Genomic DNA, 24,373 nt, shown 5'->3' on the forward strand with positions numbered 1-24,373 from the left:
CTATACACATAATAAAGAATAAGCAATCAAATCTTTATATCCATATTGCCATATTTTATTTGCTTCAGTATACATGTATAGATTTAATTATTGTAAAAATTCAGTCAGGGGGATACCACTCCCCCCCCCCCGAACTCTGCATTGTTTACTTTTTCCCTACGCGGGGGACACAAATTCTCTGAATTAGCTTGTTTAGATCATTACAAGTATTACCAGATGAGTTAAAGACTTAAAGTTTTGAATTAGAATGAATAATTTGTCAGTGGGGTTCAGAAAGGGAGAATTATGAGGCAGAAAAATGACCATATGTATTTGCTGACGAATACATCAGCAAGTGGTTGATTACATCTGTATATTAACAATTGTGATGAAAGAACCATGAATCCATTTCATCAGACTTATTTTAGGAAAGAAGAATTTATCAAATAACAAGGAATACATGTATGACTATGGCTGCATTTAAAGAAATGACTTGAATGGTATAACTAACGTAAAGAATTAAGTTTTCAACTTTTAAATAATCTGTACATGTACTCTAGAATTGATATACATGTAATGGTTTATACAAGTATTGGTCTACCTAAAGAGGTCCTTGTAGTCCTGATTAGACATCATCAAAAGTCTTCAGCCTGAATGAACCAATACCTATACACAGGTCCCTATAGTAACGAGAAGACATCATCAAAAGTCTTCAGCCTGGGTCAACCATTACATGAACAGGTCCCTATTGTAACGACAAGACATTATCAAAAGTCAATTATTTTATAATTATTTGTTTGGAAAAGCAAGTAGTCGCATGATGGATTTATACCACCGGCTCATCAATTATTGTTAAATATACAATCTCTTTAATTTGTCTATATTAACATTTTAAATCAACATACACATTTTTCCTTAACCAACTTGAAGGTGACCCCAAACAACTTCGCTTTGACCACTAGAATAACCACTTTAATGGGATGTAGGTCTAAGAATTCAGGTGTCTGTAGACAGCTCATCTAAAAGTATAAAAATTTAAGCAGCAGAAACAGTGAACAAGTGAAGATAGTATTATGGAGGGTTGGGGTGAAGGGTATTTTGAAAATTGTTTTGGTTGAAAAAAAAAGGGAAGTATGGATGCTGTAATTTTAGTCTGCTTATAAATATAGTTTATAAGTTTCCGATTATGCAACAGGCCGACACACAAAGTTATCAAAAAAACATTATAGATTTGCACTATATATAGATCGTAATTAATTTTAGCTTAATACAATCTTATGAGGAGAATTATAGCTTTGAAAACAGAAAATGTTTTAGACAAGCTGAAATTTGTGCAAATATAGATTAAAGCCAACTCTGGCATGCCAAAAAAAAAAAAAAACGTAAAAATTTTCCTCCCAAATTCTAAAAATTGTTTTTTCATCTAAAATTTTCCATGAAAAAAGCCAGATATTTGATGAAATATAATTTCTGGGAAGCTAGAGACTGAAACAACATATTTATGTGTGCATATTTTAGGAAATTATTGGAGAGAATTCCATTTATTACCTCTTTTTGAAAATTACAACAGCTGAAACGATCAATTAATATAATCTGCTCTGTGGTTATCAAATGACAAGGAAAAATAAACGTAAATAAATAGATTTCTGTATAATAGCAGGTACAAATCTGATATATAATCAATAGTTATTTTAAAGAGGAAGGCATGCATCAACATTAACGATTCCAAGAACTTGAAGTATAAAATATTTTTAAAAATATTACATGTACTAAAATTTAATGTTAACAAAATCATAAATAAATGAAGTTTCCTATCCAGTTTAGATCTGACTATGAGCTTGTTTGTTTCAACACAATTAATTAATAATGAATCGGATACCAACCTTGTGGATTGGACTGGCAAACCTGATGGCAACAACATTATGTTTGTCGATGAATCAGTCATTGTCGGTGGGAAAGGGATGTGGAGGGTATTTCTTTAAATTTGTCTCTTATTTTGACTTGCTTTACTACAAGTACTGTTCAGAAACATATATTTAGTCCCCCTACAGGTGAAACCGGCGGAGACTAAGGTTAACTTTGAACTAGTCTGTCTGTCCATATGTCTAGCCCTCTGTCTATCCGTCTACTCGTCCGGCCTCTGTATAGGTGTAGGTCTGTCTAACTGTCTGTCAATCTGTTCCATATTGTTTCGAATTTTATTTCTTTAAATGCTTGCAGATATTTAGCTAATTTTTGGTGTATGAGTGTAAGATTGATAACCATCGTCTTACTGTTGCTTTCTTTATTTAAGGAATAATTGTCTTATTTTTAGATTTCATGATGTGATCAATCAATTGGCTTGCATGATAATTTGCATGAACGCTGAGGGCCGAATCAATTGATCATCGTCATGAAATCGAAAAATATGAGAGTTATCCCTTTTATTTACATGACATTGATTCCGCCAATCTACGTGCTAGAAGCCCCACTTCTTGTCCCTTTTTGTCCCGCCCTGCATGTGATTTTTTTAAACGCTCCTATTGAAGATCAAGTAAATTTATATAGATAGATATGAAGTACATTAACTATTTGTAGCTTTATCTCGAACGAAGACATTGGTAATGTAAATATATAAAAATAACGCTTTGATAGGCTATGTTCCCCTAATTAAGTACATTTAGTACATTTAGTAGTAGGTTGTAGTGGTAGCAATATTTTTAGTACATGTATGTGACTTATCGGTCTAATGAATTTAATGTATGTTTGACGGTATAATTATATTTTTTTTTTTGAATTTTTAAATCATTTGACATATCCATTTGATGAATTTAGCTTTATTGTTTATAGGCTGACGAAATCTACAGACTGTTGTGCAGGTTATATATGGAATGAAAAGAAATCGATATGTCAAGGTAAAATTTCTTTCTTTTTAGCTCACCTGAGCCGAAGGCTCAAGTGAGCTTTTCTGATCAAAATTTGTCCGTTGTCTGTCGTCGTTGTCGTCGTCGTTGTCGTTGTCGTTGTTGTCGTCGTAAACTTTTCACATTTTCATCTTCTTCTCAAGAACCACTGGGCCAATTTCAACCAAACTTGGTACAAAGTATCCTTGGGTAAAGGGGATTCAAGTTTATTCAAATGAAGGGCCAGACCCTTTTCCAAGGGGAGATAATTATGAATTAGCGAAAAATTAATGGCATTTTTAAAAAATCTTCTTCTCAAGAACCACTGGGCCAGGAAAGATGAAACTCATGTGGAATCATCCTCAGGTAGTGTAGATTCAAGTTTGTTCAAATCATGACTCCTGGGGGTAGGGTGGTGCCAAAATGGCCGATCAAAGTTTTACATAGGAATATATAGAAAAAATCTTTAAAAAACTTCTTCTCAAGAACCACTGAGCCAGGAAAGATGGAACTCATGTGGGATCATCCTCAGGTAGTGTAGATTCAAGTTTGTTCAAATCATGACCCCCAGGGGTAGGGTGGGGCCAAAATGGCCGATCAAAGTTTTACATAGGAATATATAGGAAAAATCTTTAAAAATCTTCTTCTCAAGAACCACTGGGCCAGGAAAGATGAAACTCATGTGGAATCATCCTCAGGTTGTGTAGATTCAAGTTTGTTCAAATCATGACCCCCGGGGGTAGGGTGGGGCCAAAATGGCCGACCCAAGTTTTACATAGGAATATGTAGGAAAAAATCTTTAAAAATCTTCTTCTCAAGAACCACTGGGCCAGGAAAGATGAAACTCATGTGGAATCATCCTCAGGTAGTGTGGATTCAAGTTTGTTCAAATCATGACCCCCGGGGGAAGGGTGAGGACAAAATGGCCAATCAAAGTTTTACATAGGAATATATAGGAAAAATCTTTAAAAATCTTCTTCTCAAGTACTACTGGGCCAGGAAAGATGGAACTCATGTGGGATCATCCTCAGGTAGTGTAGATTCAAGTTTGTTCAAATCATGACCCCCGGGGGTAGGATGGGGCCAAAATGGCGGATCAAAGTTTTACATAGGAACATATAGGGAAACCTTTTAAAATCTTCTTTTCAAGTACTGCAAAGTTATGATTTGTGATATTTATATGGAATCATCCTCAGGTAGTGTAGATTCTAGTTTGTTCAAATGAGGAAGGCCTGGAGGGGGGGGGGGTGGAGTAAATTCAAGCCTGATGTGCTCAGGTGAGCGCTGTGGCCCCTGGGCCTCTTGTAATACTTGTAACATTTTTTGATCCAGAACAATATTTATTTATTTTTTTACTTTTGCACTAGTTATATATTTGAACACGAAATATAAAGACACGTCTCTTGGACGATTTCTTCAATATACACTTCATCCAACTTAAAAAAAATGCTCTCAATTATAGAGTGTTCTCTTGGTTATGTTGGCTTTGGCTGTGACAAAAAGTGCCCATATCCGTCATTTGGGAAGGGATGTCAGTTCATATGTAATTGTACCATAGAAGAATGCAGCTTCAACTTGGGATGCAAAAAGAATGCAGGTAATAATCAGTTTTATTTACTTAACAAAAAAATGTGAATCCTTCCTTCGTCTTCAAGTAATATAAGTACAAAATAAATTCATTTCCATTCATCATTTTCAATCATAGATTTTTTTTTCTACTCAAGCAATTTATTTATAAGCAATATTAGTTTCCTCTATTCTATTATCTAAATAATTATGTTTACATATTCCCATTTTGTACTGTCAGTGAATGCAATTCACGTAAAATTCCGATTTTAGATAAAAGTCACTACTTGTGAGAAGTCCATGTTTAATCATATTGTTGACATTGCAAGTTTTCTATGCTAATATTGTAAATGGTTGAAGTGTAATTTCAGAATATTAATTAACTCAAAAACAAATTCCTTTCTTAAAGCCAACAAGACACATCTTATACTAGTATCAGATTATACGTGTAAGAGCAATGAAAATGAATTTAATGTTTTCCCCTACATTTGATAATTATTGTAGTAGACCATCATGATATGCTTTTTATTTCTTCTGGGCCAAAGGCTTAAAGAGCAAATGCTTTGGCCATTTGTGCGGTGTGTGTAACCTTTTTAAAATATTGGTCATTACTCAAGAACCCCTTGGCCAATCCTTGTTGAAATTGTCTCCTCATGATATCCTTGTCGCAAAGGCTTCCTTTTGTGTCCAAATTGATTTGGAGGCATATCTTGAATATCTTTAGCCTATGATCATCAAACTTTGTATGTCAGTTGATGCACCTTGGGTCCTTGAACAATGTCAGCTTAAACGTAGGTCACAGTGACCTCCTGTTTGAATGTTATGGCTCATATCTTTATATTTCAGGCAAGTATTTCAGATAGTGAGAGGTTAAGAATCATCAAACCTAGTTATTATTAGGTATCTTAAGGCCTTTAAACATTTTTATAAAAAAGGTTAAAATTACCTACTTAAAAAATTGGCAGGCATTTGTTTTATTATTGTCAAAATATTTCTTTTTTTCAAATTTATATTTTGAATACTTTCATACCTATGATTTTCAAACTTTGTCAGTTAATGCATCTTCAGTCTTCGGAGATGGTCGACGAAAAGTAGGTCACGGTGACCTACTTTTGGAATTTCATGGCTATATTAAAATTATCTCAGATACTTGTTGGCTTAGAATCATCAAACTCTGTTAGTAGATGCATCTTGGATTTTTGGAGAGCGTTGACCAAAAGTAGGTCACATTGACCTACTTTTGACGACGTCTTATGGCTTTGATAAGTATATAGTTGTTTACTTATTGGCATAGGATTATTAAACTTTGTCAGGTGATGCATCTTGGGTTTTCGGAGATTTACGACCAAAAAGTGGGTCACAGTGCACTTTTATTTTAAACGACAGTGTTCTTTATAATGGCTCATGATAGAGTTTAGGGTAATTTTAGGGTTAAATGACATGCTCCGCATATGTGCAGGACACGGGTTTTGCGTGCAATTGCATACACTTTCTAAATTATTTTTTAATAAAATGAACTAAAGACTTTAAAACTCAGATAATTTACACATATTCATGATATTTACAAATCTGTTGGTTTGACAAGATTTTCAGGTGTTTTTTAAAAACATTTCTTATTGTTTTTAACTATAAACTTTAAAATTTAGATGACTTAATTCTTCTTGTCTTGAGCTAAAATTACGATTTTAATAATTATTTCTAGGAGATAATATTATTAAGTTGATGTTTTTAGACAGGTAACAGTGAAATTACTCTCAAAAAGTACAAACTATTTTTGTTTTTAGAGTCCGAGTCCAGCTTTGTACAAAATGGTTCATCTACCCTTACTGTAGAGCCTCCGAAAGAAACCTCAACTCATCGACATATGAAAAAGCGAAAGGAAATATATCAAACTAATGAACCAAAATCTAGAAAACGGAAACTTATCATATCTATATTGTTAGTTAGTAGTATAGCATTGATTTTGTTTGTTTTATACATCATGCTGTACTTAAATCAAAAAGGTCACATTTTGCATGTATGTATAGCATAAAAACATATAACATCCATTTTTTTTTATTTACATAACATTCTTAAACGAAAACAGAAATCCGCATTATAAATTAATTGCCAATACATTCTACTTCAAATTTGATAAATTTTTGCAATGATGTTTTATAAGTTAAGCTTGGTCAAAAAAGGTATTTCGGGACATGATTTTTAGATTACCAAGATGAACAAGATCATATTTATAAACTGTTATTTTAAATGAAAAATGAAAAAAAAAACAGTTATGAATATGGGACTTTTTTCATGATCAGACATTGGAAATTATCCAGATTTGCCTACAGTCTCTCAAAAAGGGCACTTTGTATGATGTTGGGTTCTCCTTTAAATGACATCAAATTTAATATAGGTATCGGAGCAACCTTTCAATGCCTCTTCAAAAGGTGCTTTGGTGATATGCCGTGACAAAAGCCATTAAAAACGTCAATCTTGATGAATATCTGAAAATATTTAAAAAAAAAATCAATGATGCAGTTTAAAGTAATTGAATCTTTAGCTAAAAACAGGATTGATTAAATTTTCATTTGCACAGCATTATGAGAAACAGAATGGTAGACTAAGTTCAACATGTTGTCATGAGAAAGTTATTCCTGCAATTTACATAAAAAGGAACATGAAAATTTTCCTCATAAATCGTTTTCTTTCGGAGTAGGACAACTCAATTCTTTTGTTGCAGATGTGTTTGAAATATATGCTATCTTTAAAAAAATAAGTAGGGGTTGTTTTAATTACATGTAGTAGCAATTTTCATATTCATAAAAAAAGTTTTTCAGCCAACACTCTTACATTTGAGTAAGTCCGGATACATGTTTTTCTGAATCATCCACCCATGATTTGTTCATCACATTCACTCTATTTTGATGATCGTCAATGCTGGAATTATGAGGGGGTGACTTGAGTTTGAAACACTCTGGATCTGCAGAAGTTGTAAATTTAACTAGATATCATGTTGAAGTTAATGTGAAGTATTTTCTATTGACAAGTAAATATGGTTTCTACTTGTCTGTGTATGTACATTTTTGATAAATGGAAATACTTAAAAACTGTTTGGATAATGAAAAAAAAAATCTAGAATACTTTCTTTTATTAAAAAAAATTCTTACATTTGTAAACCTCGTTTGATTTATACAAATGAGGACAAGGTGTTGAAAAATTTGTACAATTCTCACGATTATATTGAGTTTGATGTGCCCCCGCGTTATATTCTGCACATTGATCTGAAAAAATAAGTTATATGAGTTAATATTTTTAAAAATATATACAGATTCGGTAAATACGCTGAGTGTTTATCTGAGATCAAACGAAAAACAACTTGCAACCATACGTAAATGTTACATGACTTGAAGGCAGTCAGAGTTTTAAAATAAAACTCCAAAATGGAAAAAAAGAAAGAATTGTTTGCGTATTTTATCATTGGTTTTGAATTATTGTATGTACACTTCCATGCTTACTGGACATCAATGTCCATATATCAACTATTTTGTGGATTTTGTATCATAACAAAGAAAAGACCAACCAATAACGTTTTTGACAGGCGCACACAGTTCTAATGTCGCGTTTCTCCACTCATTGACGACACAATGATAATGGAAATTTTCAGGAATGGTGCAGTTTTGTTTAACGCTTTTACAATCCTTATTTCTTTCACGTTCAGCCCAAGACTTCTCTGTTGTGGGACAGGAATTAACTCTCTCCACTGTTGAAAAGGATGCAAAACATGGTCCAAGGGTTTCAGAAAACACCTGCATGAAAGAAGATATTTTCACCTTTATCCTCTGGTTAAGACATTTGAAAATTCAAAACGTTTCTAGAACAATCTACCATTTCTTCAGTTTGCATGAAACAATTATAATGATTTTCAATTTATTTGAATAAGAAATGTAAGCATTTCGGAACAGTGGTATATTTTAGTATATTGTAATTCAGAAAAAAAGGAAATCAATACGAAGGAAGGACTACGAAGTACCTTAATCTATAATCTAGGGTCTTTTTCGTCGGAGGTCGGAAGAACAACCTTATTGTATTAACACAACCGAATGTTAAAGATTAATGCATCTTCCTCTTTAATTTGATATAAGATATACGGATTTAAAAGTTCCTTCTATTGTATTTTCACCTCCTAATTAATATGTTTTCAAAACTTTTTTCTTTTTACAATCAATCTATTGTATATTTAGGCAATATCTTTACATCCAATAAAGGTTAACTACATACACTACTGATAAGATACATGTATCTTCCAACATTTATTTCTATGTTTAAGAAAAGAGGGGTTGTTTGTGGTGTTTATGTACATGTAACACATCCGAGGTTGTTTTTTTCCGCTAGTCGCAGAAAGGCTCGAGAAGCTGCGACTACGAAGTAACTCAAATTTTATGGCCTTTATCTTGTTTTTATATTTTCGTAACGCTGCCTTGAGGCTGATCATGTCTGACTTGACTCTATGCTAAAATAATTTAATTTTAGTTGTAACGAGTCATTTGATTGGATAAAAAATTAATCTAAATTGTATAATCTGGTTTGCTTACGTCACAATGACTTACGTCAAAATCGTATCAATCCGCTTGACGTTACGTTTAAAAAATGAACAATCTGAAGGCGTTTTAAAGAGAGAAATTGTCTTGTTTTATATTCTAAATGATTGAAAATTAAATTATAAGGAATGAATTAAATAGCAACCCAAATTATACTGCTATAACCTGGGTTGGAGCAGTTTACGCTTTTTTATAAACCGCTTCGCGGTTTATAAAGCGTAAACTGCCCCAACCCAGGTTATACAGTATAATTTGGGTTGCTATTTAATTCATTCCTTAAATAAACGAGAAATATGAAGTTTTCGTTATTTTCAAACTCTTATGTCATAAATATTGACCTCTCTGCACTAAGACAAAGGTAAGTAAACACTGACAAACATCTGAATATAAAACCATTTTGCAGAAAAGAAGTTTCTTGTTTTGATTAGTAACCATTTACAATGATTTAATCTTTTTTTTTGATTCCATGCAATCATTATGTTTCTCTTCCCCCTCCTTCCCCGTCAACAACCAACACTATAAGAATTAACCTAGGAATGACTTTAAACAGTTTAATTTAAATTTACTAATCATTAAGCAAATAATTTATGTGCACAAGTACATTTCTTAATTCTTTTCTTAGTTTTATCGAGAAAATACAATTAATGGTAAATAAAAATTAAAAATATTTCCCTGATTTAAGCCGCTATCTTTGCTGAATTTTATCTTGTCTTTTTGCACTGAATATCACCATAATATCGAGATATTTGTTCACAACTGAAATTGCTATGAATTATCAATGAAAAGAAGAGATTTCTAAAATTAACAAACACCATTAATCAAATAAAACTGCTATTAATGATGTCTAAATTTTCTTTTTGTAAATTGGGTACGTTTTTGATTATCAAAAAAGTCTTACCTGCTTTCTTTATTTTTAAAAATATTTTTCTTATGTTAAATGTGATATCATCATGAAACTTGAAATGCATAATCATAAAATGGTACTTATGCTATGATAAGAAAAGAAATTTAATTTAGCAGAGAATTTAAACTGTTTTCCTTATTTTCCTTATCTATGACTTTTTGGGATACCCCACGTATTTGTGATAATCTGAGGTCATCGATTTTTATATCTAATTAAAAACAAAACGTCAATCAATTTGACGTGGGTTGCAGGCAGTGAGATTTTAAAATCAAAACTCTGAAAAATAAATATAAAAGTATTGTTCGAGTATTTTATTACTGATTTTGAATAACTAAGCTTCCATGCCTACCAGACAAGAAAGATACATGTATGATGTACATGTATCAATAAATATTTTTGACGTTGTCAAAATTAATGAACGGAATACCAACCAAAAACAAGTCTGACAGGCGTACACAGGTCTAATGTCGCGTTTCGTCACTCATTGACAACGCAATGATAACGGAATTTTTCAGGAATGGTGCAGTTTTGTTGAATGCTTTGACAATCCTTATTTCTTTCACGTTCAGCCCAAGACTTCTCTGTGGTAGGACAGGAATTTACTCTCTCCGTTGTTGAAGTAGATGCTAAACATGGTCCATGGGTTTCTGAAAACACCTGTATGAAAGAAGCAGACGTTATATTTGAAAATTTAAAACGTTTCCAGAACAATCTACAATTTCTTCTATTTACATCAAACAATTATATTGGATTTCAATTTATTTAAATAAGAAATGTAATCATTTCCAAACAAGAGATATATTGTAATTAAGAAAAAAAAAAGAAATTAATATGAAGGAAAAACTTCTTATTACATCAATCTATAATCTTGGGGTCCTTTACTCGCGGGTCGAAAAACAACCTCGAATGTATTATCAACACCGGATATACATCTTCCACTTTCATTAGATATAGCATATACGGATTTAAAAGTCCCTACTTTTGTATTTTTACATCCTAATAATGTTTTCGAAACATTTTCTCTTTACAATTAATCTATTGTATATTTAGGCAAAATCTTTACATCCAATGAAGTTTAATTCCAAATTTTCAGATAAGATATCTTTCATCATTAATTTCAATGTTTCTGATAAGAGAGGTTGCGTTTATGTAATACATTCGTGGTCGTTTTTTTCGCAAGTCGGAAAGGCTCGAGAAATTGAGAGTGCGAATTAACTCAAATTTTATGGCCTTGATCTTGTTTTCATATTGTTGTAACGCTGTCTTGAGGCTGGTCACGTCTGACTTAAGACTTTTAAGCACACATCTTAAGGATTTCTTAACCAAGTATTCCAAAATAGAAAAAAAAAAATTGGAAAATATATTTCAGATGAAAAATTAGAAAACAAGATTTATCAAGAAATTTTTTAGAAAAGAAAAAAATGAGTTTCAAAAAGAGCATGAGGATTATGATGACAAGTCTTTAATCTTAAATCAAAAATAAGAAAATCTAACTTAACTTAGTCTGATAAAGGAGTTTTATAGAAATACTTACTTTAACATTCGACAGCTGACTTTTACATGAAAGTAAATGCAGTTTGTCTCTGTTTAAATTGTAGAAGTCAGTCGTCGATTATAAAAGTATGTCTCTTCATAAAACTTCAAAAGTAGCATTTTCATAGGTTAAACGTTCTTATAAAAATAGGAAACAGACTTGAACTTACTAGTTTTATATCAAACAAATTACAAAAATAAACTAGAGGTACTGTGAGCAATGAGCTCACTAAATGATACCCCGCCTCCCATATGGTTATAACTGGTGAAAAGTCCACGTTTTGTCAAGGCCGGCAAACCCAAAATATGTGTCAGATCAAAAAGTAAAATAGGAGGTGCACAATGGCAATATGTAATAAAGATTCTGTGAAGGTTTCATTAAATTTCACTCAGTGGTATAAGAGGAGTTGCGGATAAGAGATGGGTACCCTAAAGCGTAACAGACGGACGGACGGACGGACGGAATTAACGATTACTACATACCCTCCCGCTTTTCAAGCGGGGGGTATAACTAGAGGTACTGTGAGCGATGAGCTCACTAAATGATACCCCCGCCTCCCATATCGTTATAACTGGTGAAAAAGTCACTGTTTTCCTGTGGCCGGGAAACCCAAAATATGTGTCGGATCAAAACGTAAAATAGGAGGTGCACGAGATGGCAATATGTAATAAAGATTCTGTGAAAGTTTCATCAAATTTCATTCAGTGGTATGAGAGGAGTTGCGGATAAGAGATGGGTACCCCAAAGCGTAACAGACGGACGGACGGATGGACGTACAGACGGACGGATGGAATTAACGATTACTATATACCCTCCCGCTTTTCAAGCGGGGGGTATAATCAATAGATAAGATTTGCATTTGCTTGTGCATTTGCTTGGTGTCAATAAATGGAACATATACGTGTATGCAGAATAGTTGCAGCATGTTGTGTTAAATGTTTTCTCTGTTTTTTCTCTTAAGAATCAGCAATGTATTCGTACATTGTAACAGACATACATTTTGTATATATGCTGGAAGAGTAAGGAACAAAGATTTTGAAGCCTTATCATTTACTCATCAATGGTCCAATGCTGACAGAGTTGTTGCGATATCATCCACACAACAATTGGTCAACATAGGAAAAACCATAAAAAATACTAAGGGTACTGTGAGCAATGAGCTCGGTAAATGATTACCCCCGCCTCCCGTAATGTCCATGTGGAGATATATATTGTTTTATGGTAATGTGTAAAGAGGAATAACTCGTCCTATCAAATGTTATCGAGAAGCTTCTATAAGTGACGTCATAGGTACCGGGTAAGCATTTAATGGCGATGTCCATGTTTTGCTATGGGAAACCTAAAAATGCGTGTCGAATAAAAAAGTAAAATAGGAGGTGCACAATGGTAACATGTAATAAAGATTCTGTGAAAGTTTCATTAAATTTCACTCAGTAGTATAAAAGGGGTTGCAGATAAGAGATAAAGCGTAACAGACGGACGGACGGAAATCCCGATCACCATATACCCTCCCACTTTTTCAAGCGGGGGGAGGGGTATAATAACTATTCTGGTCATGCGGAACAATGGACCATACTAAGCCCAACAACTGTAAATAACAAATGTGTGCAGGGTTTTTAAGGAATGCAGGAGGTCTAAATAGGCTCGTTTCCCTATGGTTTGATTTTGTTGATTATTATTAAACGTCCCACTCTAGAATATGTCTACTCCTATGGAGACGCCACGAAGTTCTTAGAAAAAATAAAACACGTTTTACTGTTTTTTTTGTTCGTATACATTTTTTGATCCGACGCTTCAAAAGCTAACAAGTTTGTAATTCGTTTGAAAAAAATTATTTCATTTTATTTTAAAAGTTTAATCAAAAGGCATTTCCACCGCCGAGACATCTACAAGGGCTTTGCCCTTGACCCGAACGGGTTTCATGCCGCAACAGACACCCTGCCTTCTATTGCATTTCCAAATGAACTTCCTATCATTAATACTTTGAATTACATAAGAAATTTCTTTGATTGTACATTACTATGTAGTAAAATATACTCCCCGCTTGATATCAAATTAAACTACCAATTCTATTTCAAATTATATTATTATCAGAAGTAAAGAATACAATGTATTTTTCTACCCGAAATCTTAATGTATCAGACATATAAGTAAATAATGATACTTTTAAGATTTCAGATTGTCGAAAACCATCCAAAAATCCCTCCTTTTTGCTGAAAATGAAAAAGCAATATGCACAAGTAAATTGTATTTCTAATACATAATAAATGTAAAAAAAAAAAGGTTGTTGTAATAGGCCAATGTTAACTCAACCAGGAAGGTCCAATTAAACTTTATTGCAATATTTATATGACAAGAAGACAAACTGAGACGACGTTTGCAAAACCTCATGAGGCAAATGTATCCTGTTATTACCAGTACATGCAATTCAAGTTTTTAATTATCACACATTGACCCACCATTGGTACATCTATGTTATTCTGAGATTAACGTAAAACTGTCAACATTTTAATTAGTTATTAACGTTGGGCATTATATATATATATATATATATATATATATATATATATATATATATATATATATATATATATAAAGCACTAAAAATGACCAACGACACGAACAATAAAAATTGTCAAATTTTGGGACGCCCTGTCTCTTCCTCAGGACAAAGAAAAAAGTTAAAAAGTCATAAGAACAAAGGAAAAAGAGAAACAAAAGCAAAAACAACTAGCACTACTACTAAACTACTAAACACTAGATATTTACATACTTAATTACATGATGAATTGGAAATTTTTAAGAACACTAATAAAGAAAGAAATCCGGACCGCTATGAAATGCGTCCGGTCTATCGGGTATACTCGGGCGAAGTGCGATTTACATAATTGCTGTCAGCAATTATGTAAATCGCACTTCGCCCGAGTATACCCGATAGACCGGACGCATTTCATAGCGGTCCGGATTTCTTTCTTTATTAGTGTTCTTAAAAATTTCCAATTCATCATGTAATTAAGTATGTAAATATCTAGTGTTTAGTAGTTTAGTAGTAGTGCTAGTTGTTTTTGTTTTTGTTTCTCTTTTTCCTTTGTTCTTATGACTTTTTAACTTTTTTCTTTGTCCTGAGGAAGGGACAGGGCGTCCCGAAAATTTGACAATTTTTATTGTTCGTGTCGTTGGTCATTTTTAGTGCTTTATATAAATTTCCATCCGTGACCTTGTATCTACTTGGTAGATCCGACATTTAGGATATACAGTGTTGTTGGTTTTTTAGTGCTTTTTATATATATATATATATATATATATGCTAACTGGGTAATGTAATGGCTAGTGGTGACACCGTAGTACACTTACATGTAAAAGTCAATCAAAGTGAACAATAGCTACATATCTGTAGCTCGCTGGTCTGAAAATAATAGGATGAACGACCAGACAGCTTAATTAACTAGTGCCAACCACTGAATGCGCTGTTTATTGAATTTCTATATATATTTAAATGCGCTCCTTACATTTGTTCGATACATTCACAATTAACATTTGCCAAAACATTTGTAAATAATTCTCCTGGGTCTGAAATTGAAACCCACAGAAAGTTCACCTATTAATACTGACATATTAGATGGCAATGCGATTCGGTGAAATCCACTTCTTGAATAGATAACACCGTCCTTGGCCGTTTCAATGAGGAGTTACCCAAGGGTAATGCCGTTACCGAGAAAGGAAATAAAATATTACTGAATCAATTGATCATGAACAATATAGATTTTTGGTAGTCTTTATCATGAATAGTTACCTCTGCCACCAAATAAATTGCGATGAACAATTTAAATGTCCAACCATACCTGCAATTTAAAAAAAAAGAAAGAAGTACTCATTCGTGGAATCCCATTTTTACGTACCAGACATAATATCAAGGTTGGCTTAACCTTTGTTCCCTGGAATGTTTGATTCTGCCAGTGATCGTGATAACAAGAAAGAAATTATGTAAGCAAAATATGCTTTCGTGGAAAACCCTTATATTTATGAGTTTCTGTTTCAAGTTTCGATACTAATAATATTCGATACACATTTCTTTTCAAAGTAGAGTTGTTAAAAGACTTTTAAGATCCTCTGAAAATGTAATTTAAATCCAAAATATATAATTGCTAATACATGTAACATATAAGACAGTGTTATTATAGAACTATCATGTATAATATATATTCTAGCATACTTTTTCAAAACTGTAAGAAAAAAAAAAAAAAAAAGATTGTATGGGGATAGCTCTAGAATGATAAGCCATTGATAAAACGGAAATCAACCAAAAGTCTAGATCAGTAATAGATATATTGTGTATCGCACAAGGAAGGTCAAACAATTTGATTCAGAATGTTTTCATATCAGAATAAATGTATCAATCTATACATGTAGAAGCAATGAATGTAATTAGGCATTCTTTTATACTTATAAAAGCCATACACGAAAATGCAGAAGTAAAGATACATGAGATTCATCATAATATTTCTTAACATATCATTGTCTTTTAAATAAGCTACTTTCAAAAATCGCAATGTCATTCGAACTAATTTCAGATAGAAAAATAAATATAAATAGGGTTATCATGCATTAAATCAATTCGAAAATATTAATGATATAAAATATTATAATTCTTTAAACAGCCTTTCAATATTTTTCATTTACATGGTAAAATGATATAACCAAACATAAATACCTACTTTTTTTTCTGAAATACATACATAATTAAGCTGAATATTCAGTTGCATCTTTAAAAGGAATTTAAAAAAAAAATTATAAATGTTGTAAATATATTCACATCTTATTTCGTTGCATTTGATAAAATGAAAAATCTTCTTTAAAAAAAACCCGCCTTACAAGTTTTTTTACCCAATAAAAATCCATTTAAAAAAAGAAATGAAAATCCCCATGTTTAGAAAAAGAAACAACAAAGAACTATATATGATAAGAGCAGATTTTGGCCCCCTTAAAATCAATATTTTAGAATTATAATCAGATATGTTTTAATTGATATTTATTTTGTAGAAGAGATTATATTAGAAATATTTCCAAAATATTTTCACATGTATATGCACTCACTGGCTGTAAATAACATGAGGACTGATGCTATTTTTGCTATCTAACAAAAAAGACAAATGCCTTTTACTTGATGTATTTTTCTTATGGGAAACAGAGCAAAGTATAGAACATACCATATATACACGTCTTTAAGTCGGTCCGCCTATAAGTAGGTTGTCATTTTTGCAGTTATTTTGGATTGATTTCCCATTGACCCGCTTATCAGTCGGAACAACTTTTTTCCAGAATTAATTGACAATTTTTAATCAATGTTGTGATGCTTTAGCGAGGTTTTAATTAATGCTTAAAAAGAAATGACATCAATATTTAATTCTAAAACATTAAAAGTAACATGGAATGCCTACTGAAGAATAAATAAAACTGCAAAAATTCATAAATACTTGTACTTTATACATAATCTTATATTGCTACCCTTCAGAAAAAATACTCATCTTTCAATGACTCGCCTATAAGTTGGACTATGAGCTTTGGACCAACATTTTTCACCCAAAGAACCGACTTATAGGTGAGTGTATACGGTACATAATTTTTTTGTCACTAAATAGTATTGGATAGATAAATCTTAGGTAAATATACATGTATAAAGTTTGTTCTAGGCTGACCTCTATATTTTCTGGAAGGATAACTGATACAAAATTTGCTAAAATGGCGGGAAAACGTGAATTTTATGACGTCATATTCTTTAAAATACTGGCATTTAGATCAAATTGAAAATGACCAATAAAGTAAAATTAAGATATTCATTTTAAGGGGCCATATGAAACTCTAATCATACATGTATATGGCTCTTTAGGTAAAACACACACACACACACACACACACACACACACACACACAAAACTTAAATTCAGTTGTGTCTAGTATGTAAACTTGGTTTAAAGTGCAGGTAACACCTGTATATTGCTCTTTTGGGAAAACATACAAAAAAACTTAAATTTAGTTGTGTCTAGTATGTTAACTTGGTTTAAAGTGCAGGTAACCTTTCTCGTGAAAAAAATGGAAACGTTCCAGTTCATGGTATTGATCTTGCAGTATATGGATTTGATCCAAACATATTTTATTGAACACAATCAAATGGAATGGACACAAGGTTTATCAAATAAGATTGTCCTCCAACACAAAGAAAATAACAAAATTACATACACTTGTGTACAAGCAACAACTATACGATAATATAAATAAAGAAGAAAGAAGAGTGTGTAGAGAAATAAGAAAGGGAATGGGAGTGCAAGGAGAGAAGAAAGAAGGAGAGAGTTGTAAAAGACACGTATTGGTTACGCTGGTTTTTCAGCAAATCATTTTGTTTTTTTAAATATTTATGTGCAGCTTAACAATATTAATATTATTTAGCTGACTAAAATTTGGGTACCCAAACGAAATAAAGTTACGGCCTATTTCTCCGTTGTTATTTCGTATACTGTGGAATAATTCTGTTTTAATTTCAGCATCATTTTTACAGTACAAGAAGAGGTGTTCAGTGTTTTCATTAATATACACATGCACCCACAATAACACTGAGTGTTTTCTGAAAATCTAATCTTTAAAAATCTGACTCAATGATACTTAAATCGTGTCTCATTCTTGTTAAATTTGAGTTTTTATCACCATAAGAAAATATTTAGGAGCCAATTCACTTTTAAAGTCTTCTTTTGAAAGGTTTATAGTATCGAGTTTTGTAGTATCTTTAGACAAAGCATTCTATAGTGATATTGTAGATGGAAAAAATGAATATTTTCATTAGTTTGAGTTACATTTGGATATAGATTGATTGATGGATTGTATACTGTTTAACGTCCTCTCTCCAGAATATTTCACTGATATGAAGACGTCACCATTGCCGGTAAACGGCTGCAAATTTAGGCCTATGCTCGGCACGTACAGCCTTTGAGCAGGGAGGGATCTTTATCGTGCCACGCCTGCTGTGACATGGGGCCTCGATTTATACGGTCTCATCCGAAGGACCGCCCCATTTAGTCGCCTTTTACGACAGGCAAGGGGGATACTGAGGACCTATTCTAACCCGGATCCCCTATGGGAAATCTAAATATTGTAACGAATACGTATACAGTATGGGTAGTTTGTGAGACATCAGAAGTAAAAGGTTTAATAGATACTCTGTACTATGTTTTAATTTATATATTAAACATAATTTTCTTTCTTCCCGTCTATAGACAAGTGTTCCCATCCTGTTTCATAATGAAAAGATTTAACGCGGAGCATAAATAGGAAGGCGAGTAACAATATGCACAGCTTCTTATTGTAATTTCTTCAACCTATCAGAGTCAGCTGCGGAAATATTATCCCATACCTCAGATGCATATGGATACAAACAAAAGTATAGAAATGAAATGATATCTCTCATATCACAAAGAACAGCTGCAGATATTTCATCATGTTGCATCCACACATTGTACTTCAGAAAAAAAAAATGAGCATACATTAGTTATGACTGTTTTGAAAATGTACTTTTTCTTCAAAAAGATGCGGATATGTTGTATGTTTGCTGCTTTTTATAATCTTATTATATCAATATCAAATATCCCAAATAAAAGAAATAAGTGTATTGCAGCAATCAATCTCAGTTAACTACAGTCATGTACAGTTGTTGAATGTGATATTTTACAATTTGTTAACCTACATTTCATGTAAATTGTAATTCTACGTAATATTTTCATAATGACACTATATTTCCTTTTTAATATGCAATAAATCGATAAAATCTTATAAACATATAAAACCTGTTCCTTTGTAGAATTAATTTGAGTTTTTTATGATACATGTAGCGGGGAAATATTTAAAGGTTTCATTAATGCAATATTGTGTTTTTCATATTTAAGAAATAAAAAGTAAAGATTTTTAACTATGTTAGCTTTTTCGTAACAATTGAACAGTGTCATTTGCACAAATTAAACACACGATGGTATCGATACAATGTATCGTGATAATTATGTAACATGTAATTAACTTTAAGTTAATTAAGCCAGAGATCAGAGGTGATTCAAATTCCAAGACTTACAATTCATACCTATCGTTTAACATCTATAAGTCCCTAATCCCAAAAGGAAAAAAAATAAAATACATGGTTACTGTCTTGAAATACAAGCGATATTTGGGCGAGGGTGAAAAAACGTGATAGAGGGCGAGGCTTGCCGACATCTCTTACGTTTTCGACCCGAGCCCAAATGTCGCTTATATTTCAAGACAGTTATCATATATCTTGTTTATCCTGCAACATAGTTTTAATATTTGAACGTCCAAAACAAGCTTATCTCGACAGATTCAGGCACATCTCTGCAGTTGAAACTATGACGCCAATGGCGTAAACATTGCAATATACATGACGTCACAATGCTTTTAGAACGTCGGAATACATGCACGAGGCTTTATTAGGGCAGTGACCGGATAAAGCTTTGGTTTATTATGTTACCTTTATTAGGTCAATGCAAGGGGTAGTTGCTGGATAAAAAAATGATTATTGAAGTTTAACATTGATTTAGACTTCGGAAAATTTTCAAAGAACCTGACGCGTCTCCAAAAAGAATAATGTACGTTACATGTACAAGAAACAAATTTTATTGCAAAGGTTGTTTCTTGTAATGATAAATAAGCAACATTTACAAGGTTTGTTCGAATAATTAGCTCAATATCATGTGTAACTATATCTTATTTGTTGATGTGTAAAGTTTAATGTCATTCTGTTTAAAAGAAATCATTTCTTTTATTTCAAAATCAATTTGTTATGTAACCACGGAGCACAATTAACGGCAATGTAACGTCACAAACATGGCGTCAAGATTTTCTTTAAAATACTATGCCTATACATTTCACACAGTATAATTTAATAATCATTTATCATAAACCTTTTTATAGCATATGGTATTTATTTTTCTAACAATTATTCTCCTTGTATTATTTCCTTTGTCAATATTTTGATTTCTGTTGCCACATAAACTGTGCTTTCACAAGATAAGCAACTCTGCATTTAAATCCGGACAAGACATGGATTTTTAGGTAGCCCTTCGAAATAACATAATTAAGATTTTCATTAGTTTAGTTGGATTTTTTATTCTCACTCAATCATGTCAAATTTAACTGCCACAAATATCGTAGTTTTCTTATAAACTTCTCACAAAACTTTTGTATTATAGATGCCTTTTCATGACGTCCGCATTTTTGAGTTTTTGATCAGATTTTACCGGATAAACCCCTTCTTCACAAATTTTTCTCGTCTGAAACAAAATTTCTGTCACTCAAAAACTGCCTATACCATTCATAAACACGTTTGAAAATCAACACGTTCTGAAAATAAAAAATCAGTTTGACTTTCAATTTTTGAACCCTCAATTGGCACAGAAAACTTCCATAGACTTTTCCTCATACAATTTATAGATAAATTTTGCTTTTCATCTCTGCAAATATATTTCGGAGCTTTATCATATAATATGATGTAGACATAAGTGAGGCGTAATTACCAAACTAGTGTACTTCTGATATTGAATAAGCCCAATATATCAGATTCTTTAACACTAACTATTGATCTAGGTGATAAATCATAAACAAGAGATCCATGGGCCTTATAGGTCACCTGAATTGCATGTTAACTTTCAATCAATTAACTTGAATCGTGTTTTTAAAAACACAAAGCCATGAAATCAGAATTTTTAAAGAGTCACCATAGTTTATTATAATTATACCCTAAGCATGCTTACATGTACTCTGATTACTGAATACCCAGAGGTAGATCAGAGTAACAAAGGGAAAGGACATTTGCTCTTTATTACCACCAATTGAACACCCACGTTCATATCTGGGGACATGGCGGGCCAGGGCATAATTTAAATGGCTTCTTGACGAAGATAGTCTTTAACTATTTAACGTTGCCATCCATTAGTACAGGTCAACTTGCTAATGAATAAGCTGAGGAAATTCTGTGCAAAAAATTTATGAGGAGTTGTGCTGACAAACTGTTCATCACTAAATTCATGATGTTGACAAAAGTTTAACTTGAAAAATGCGGAAAGTGTCGGAAAATAATGAAGGAATCGGAATTTTCTTGGTTTTATGCATATTTACACATTGTGTCATAAATATGTGCAAAGTTTGACAAATTTCTTTGTTTTGCAGCTGTTTATGAGGACTTGCACTGACAAAAAGAACAACAATAGACACAAAACAGGACTAACGTTCAACGGACTGACCCATTAACTGAGACAGTAACGGACGGGTCAATAATATTATACCCCCCCTTATTTTGTCGCGTGGGGAATAAAATGTCCTTTCTTTTTCCCGATGTGATTCCTTTAATTCCAAAATGACTGAAAGCATAAATTTGCATTGCTCATGATAGAAATTTTCAAAATAAAAGAAAAGGAGAGTTGCAAATATAAATATGTAATATATTGAACGACTTACCGGGTTCATGTGTTTCAAATGCATGAATGACAGTTCTTTGATCCAAGTCCCAGGGTTACTATATTATGCTAGATTAGAAGAAACTTACACCTCAGTATTTGAAAAAAGGCACTTAAAATGCTGGAAAACTTTTCTTCGTTCGAATAAATTCATTCATTTTTTTTTCAAATTCCTGTACTTAAGTAGAATTATACCTTTGTTACTAGCATACGAAGCTTCTATCTTTCCGTTAATTCGATACGGAAGAGAATGTTCTATTTATGAACATTTTTTAAAGAGAAAGGTTATTGACAATTAAGTTTATAAAGCAAGGATATCAGCAGTCTTGATTTAAGCCACCATAACGTGAGTTCTATGTTCTATATTATGACCATGTCAGTAAATACAATTTAACATAAAGTCAAATGCTGACATACCTTTTCCATGCTGATTGTTGGACCCATTTTCATTGTTTAACGACTGAATTGTCCACGTTTTTCCCTCTTTCCCCCTTACATGTCAAGGAGAATACAGCGGGTGTGACAGGTCTCCATTTGACCTTATCCACTCCTTGATATTTTAATTTGGAGGTATGTATTTGCTATACTCCTGTTTTGTATTGTTAAGTGGACTTTTGAACTTGTAAATTGTTTGTAATATCTCTGTTCTTCGTGTTATCTTCGTGTATCCTGTGTATCATTTGTATTTTAAGAAATCGTGTAACTGTAGAGAAGGCTCATATAGGCTATGCTTGTTCCCAAGTTTGATAAAATAAGTTAAATTCATTATTATTATTAATAAGTGTACCATTCAAATACTATGGAGTAGTGAAGAATTAACGTAGCATTTATTGTTATAAGTAAGTGGTTATATATGTAACTGGAATAGAAACAAATATCTTAAATTATGTATTTAATATGTACAGTACTTTTGTGTAAATAACAAAATATCTTAAGAACAATAAGTGTACAATTTGAAGTTATAGAATAGAATGCTATAAGCATGTCGTTTACAGTAAATTCTAGACAGTTTGGCGGCTGGACTAAGAGATTGGGTTTTTAACGTCCTTTTTTCGGTTAAAACAGAAATGAGAAGTATGATTTGTGTAGTTCAGATAAAAAAAACGATTTAGAATTACAATCTGCTCTACATAAGGACAAGGATGTCAATTTTTAATATTTTCTATCTATCAAAATTAAGGACAGTATGAATCCTAAGTTTATGAAAAAATGACAAAAAATACAAAAAATATCATTTAAAGAATTTTTGTGTATTTTTTTTTTTTTTACTTTTTTAAATGTTTTTATTATTGTTAAATATGTTCTTTGCAATTGAAAATAGACACATTGTAAGCAACACTTTTGAATTTTACTTCATTCGACCAAGTAAAGTTCAATAAACAATTAAAATGTTCTAACATACTAGTACAAGTACATTTACTTTAAATATGAATAAAAAATATTGATACCTATTCATTTGAATCGTCACATCCTGTAGACTCTTTCATTGTCAAGCTCACCCATAATTGTTTTGTTGAATATCTAATTCTGCCAATTTCTCCCCCCAAAATTTCTCATTCGATCAAACTTAGATACCTAAAGTTGATGAATGAATGTGTACTGTATAAGTAGAGTTTTTCAGTGTTGGGCATATTGATGTACCGGTCCACCACAATACCTAGATCAAGGTTAATAGCTTGATAAAGCTTTATAGCTTTATCAAGGTATTACACATACCTTGATCAAAGTATTTTATTTATGTTATTAAAAGAAAAAAAAATCTAAAAAAACTTAAATACTGAAAGTTGAGTTCTTAGTCGGTGTCAGTATGTCTACTCTTTCATCAAAAACACTCTGGTATCAACAAGACAGCATAAAAGAAAATCTCCTCACACGATATGCTTTTATACATGCATGGATTTACATGCATTTACTGACAACAGCTCGACTTTCAGCTGGACCTTTAGTACCCATTACACCGATTATTGTTTCGTTTCTTATATCCCCCTCTATCTTATATCTTCTATAAATACATCCTACATAGACACAATCTTTAAATATATTTGTAGTCATACACGCTGTAAGTGATATTTAAACAGAATTTAAACCCATTTTACGAAATGAATAGTTTCCAAATAAAATGTACCAGTAGCAGTTTCTTTTTTTCTTTTCATGACGCAGTTTATTTACACTTAAATACATGTACCTACTCAATGTGTAGGTGTAAAATTCAAGACCAATATGAATGTAAGCTTCCTAGTGTAATGTCTCCCCGGAAGTTCATCATTCGCACTTAGAGACCTTCAGTTAATAAATGTGTACAATATAAGTAGAGTTTTACGGTGTTAAGTCACTATAAGGTTTGTCTTCTGAGGGTTTAATAATAAAAAAAAAACATGTCATTCAGCAACTCAGTTACACCTTTCAACTAATTTTAAAAGTTG

The 24,373-nt window shown here is 32.2% G+C and overlaps 1 protein-coding gene and 1 long non-coding RNA gene across 2 annotated transcripts; one reads left to right on the plus strand and one right to left on the minus strand.

Annotated features, from left to right (window-relative positions):
• Window positions 1-585: 585 nt before the first annotated feature.
• On the plus strand, window positions 586-5,290 carry LOC134279165 (uncharacterized). Its single transcript, XM_062761521.1, has 4 exons — window positions 586-752; window positions 2,809-2,873; window positions 4,324-4,458; window positions 5,274-5,290. Exons 1-4 carry the CDS (start codon window positions 634-636, stop codon window positions 5,288-5,290), a joined length of 336 nt encoding a protein of 111 aa, XP_062617505.1. The 5' UTR covers window positions 586-633.
• Window positions 5,291-6,523: 1,233 nt separating this feature from the next.
• LOC134279164 (uncharacterized) lies at window positions 6,524-15,330 on the minus strand. The gene is made up of 5 exons (XR_009994582.1): window positions 15,239-15,330; window positions 7,990-8,215; window positions 7,577-7,690; window positions 7,260-7,389; window positions 6,524-6,913 (listed from the first exon to the last, which is right to left on the minus strand). It is a non-coding gene; the product is annotated as an uncharacterized LOC134279164 (long non-coding RNA).
• Between the last annotated feature and the right edge of the window lie 9,043 nt (window positions 15,331-24,373).

The sequence above is a fragment of the Saccostrea cucullata genome, unplaced genomic scaffold (assembly GCF_032062105.1).
Source record: "Saccostrea cucullata isolate Sc308-1 unplaced genomic scaffold, CSIRO_AGI_Scuc_v1 ctg6318, whole genome shotgun sequence".
Taxonomy (NCBI): Eukaryota; Metazoa; Mollusca; class Bivalvia; order Ostreida; family Ostreidae; genus Saccostrea; species Saccostrea cuccullata.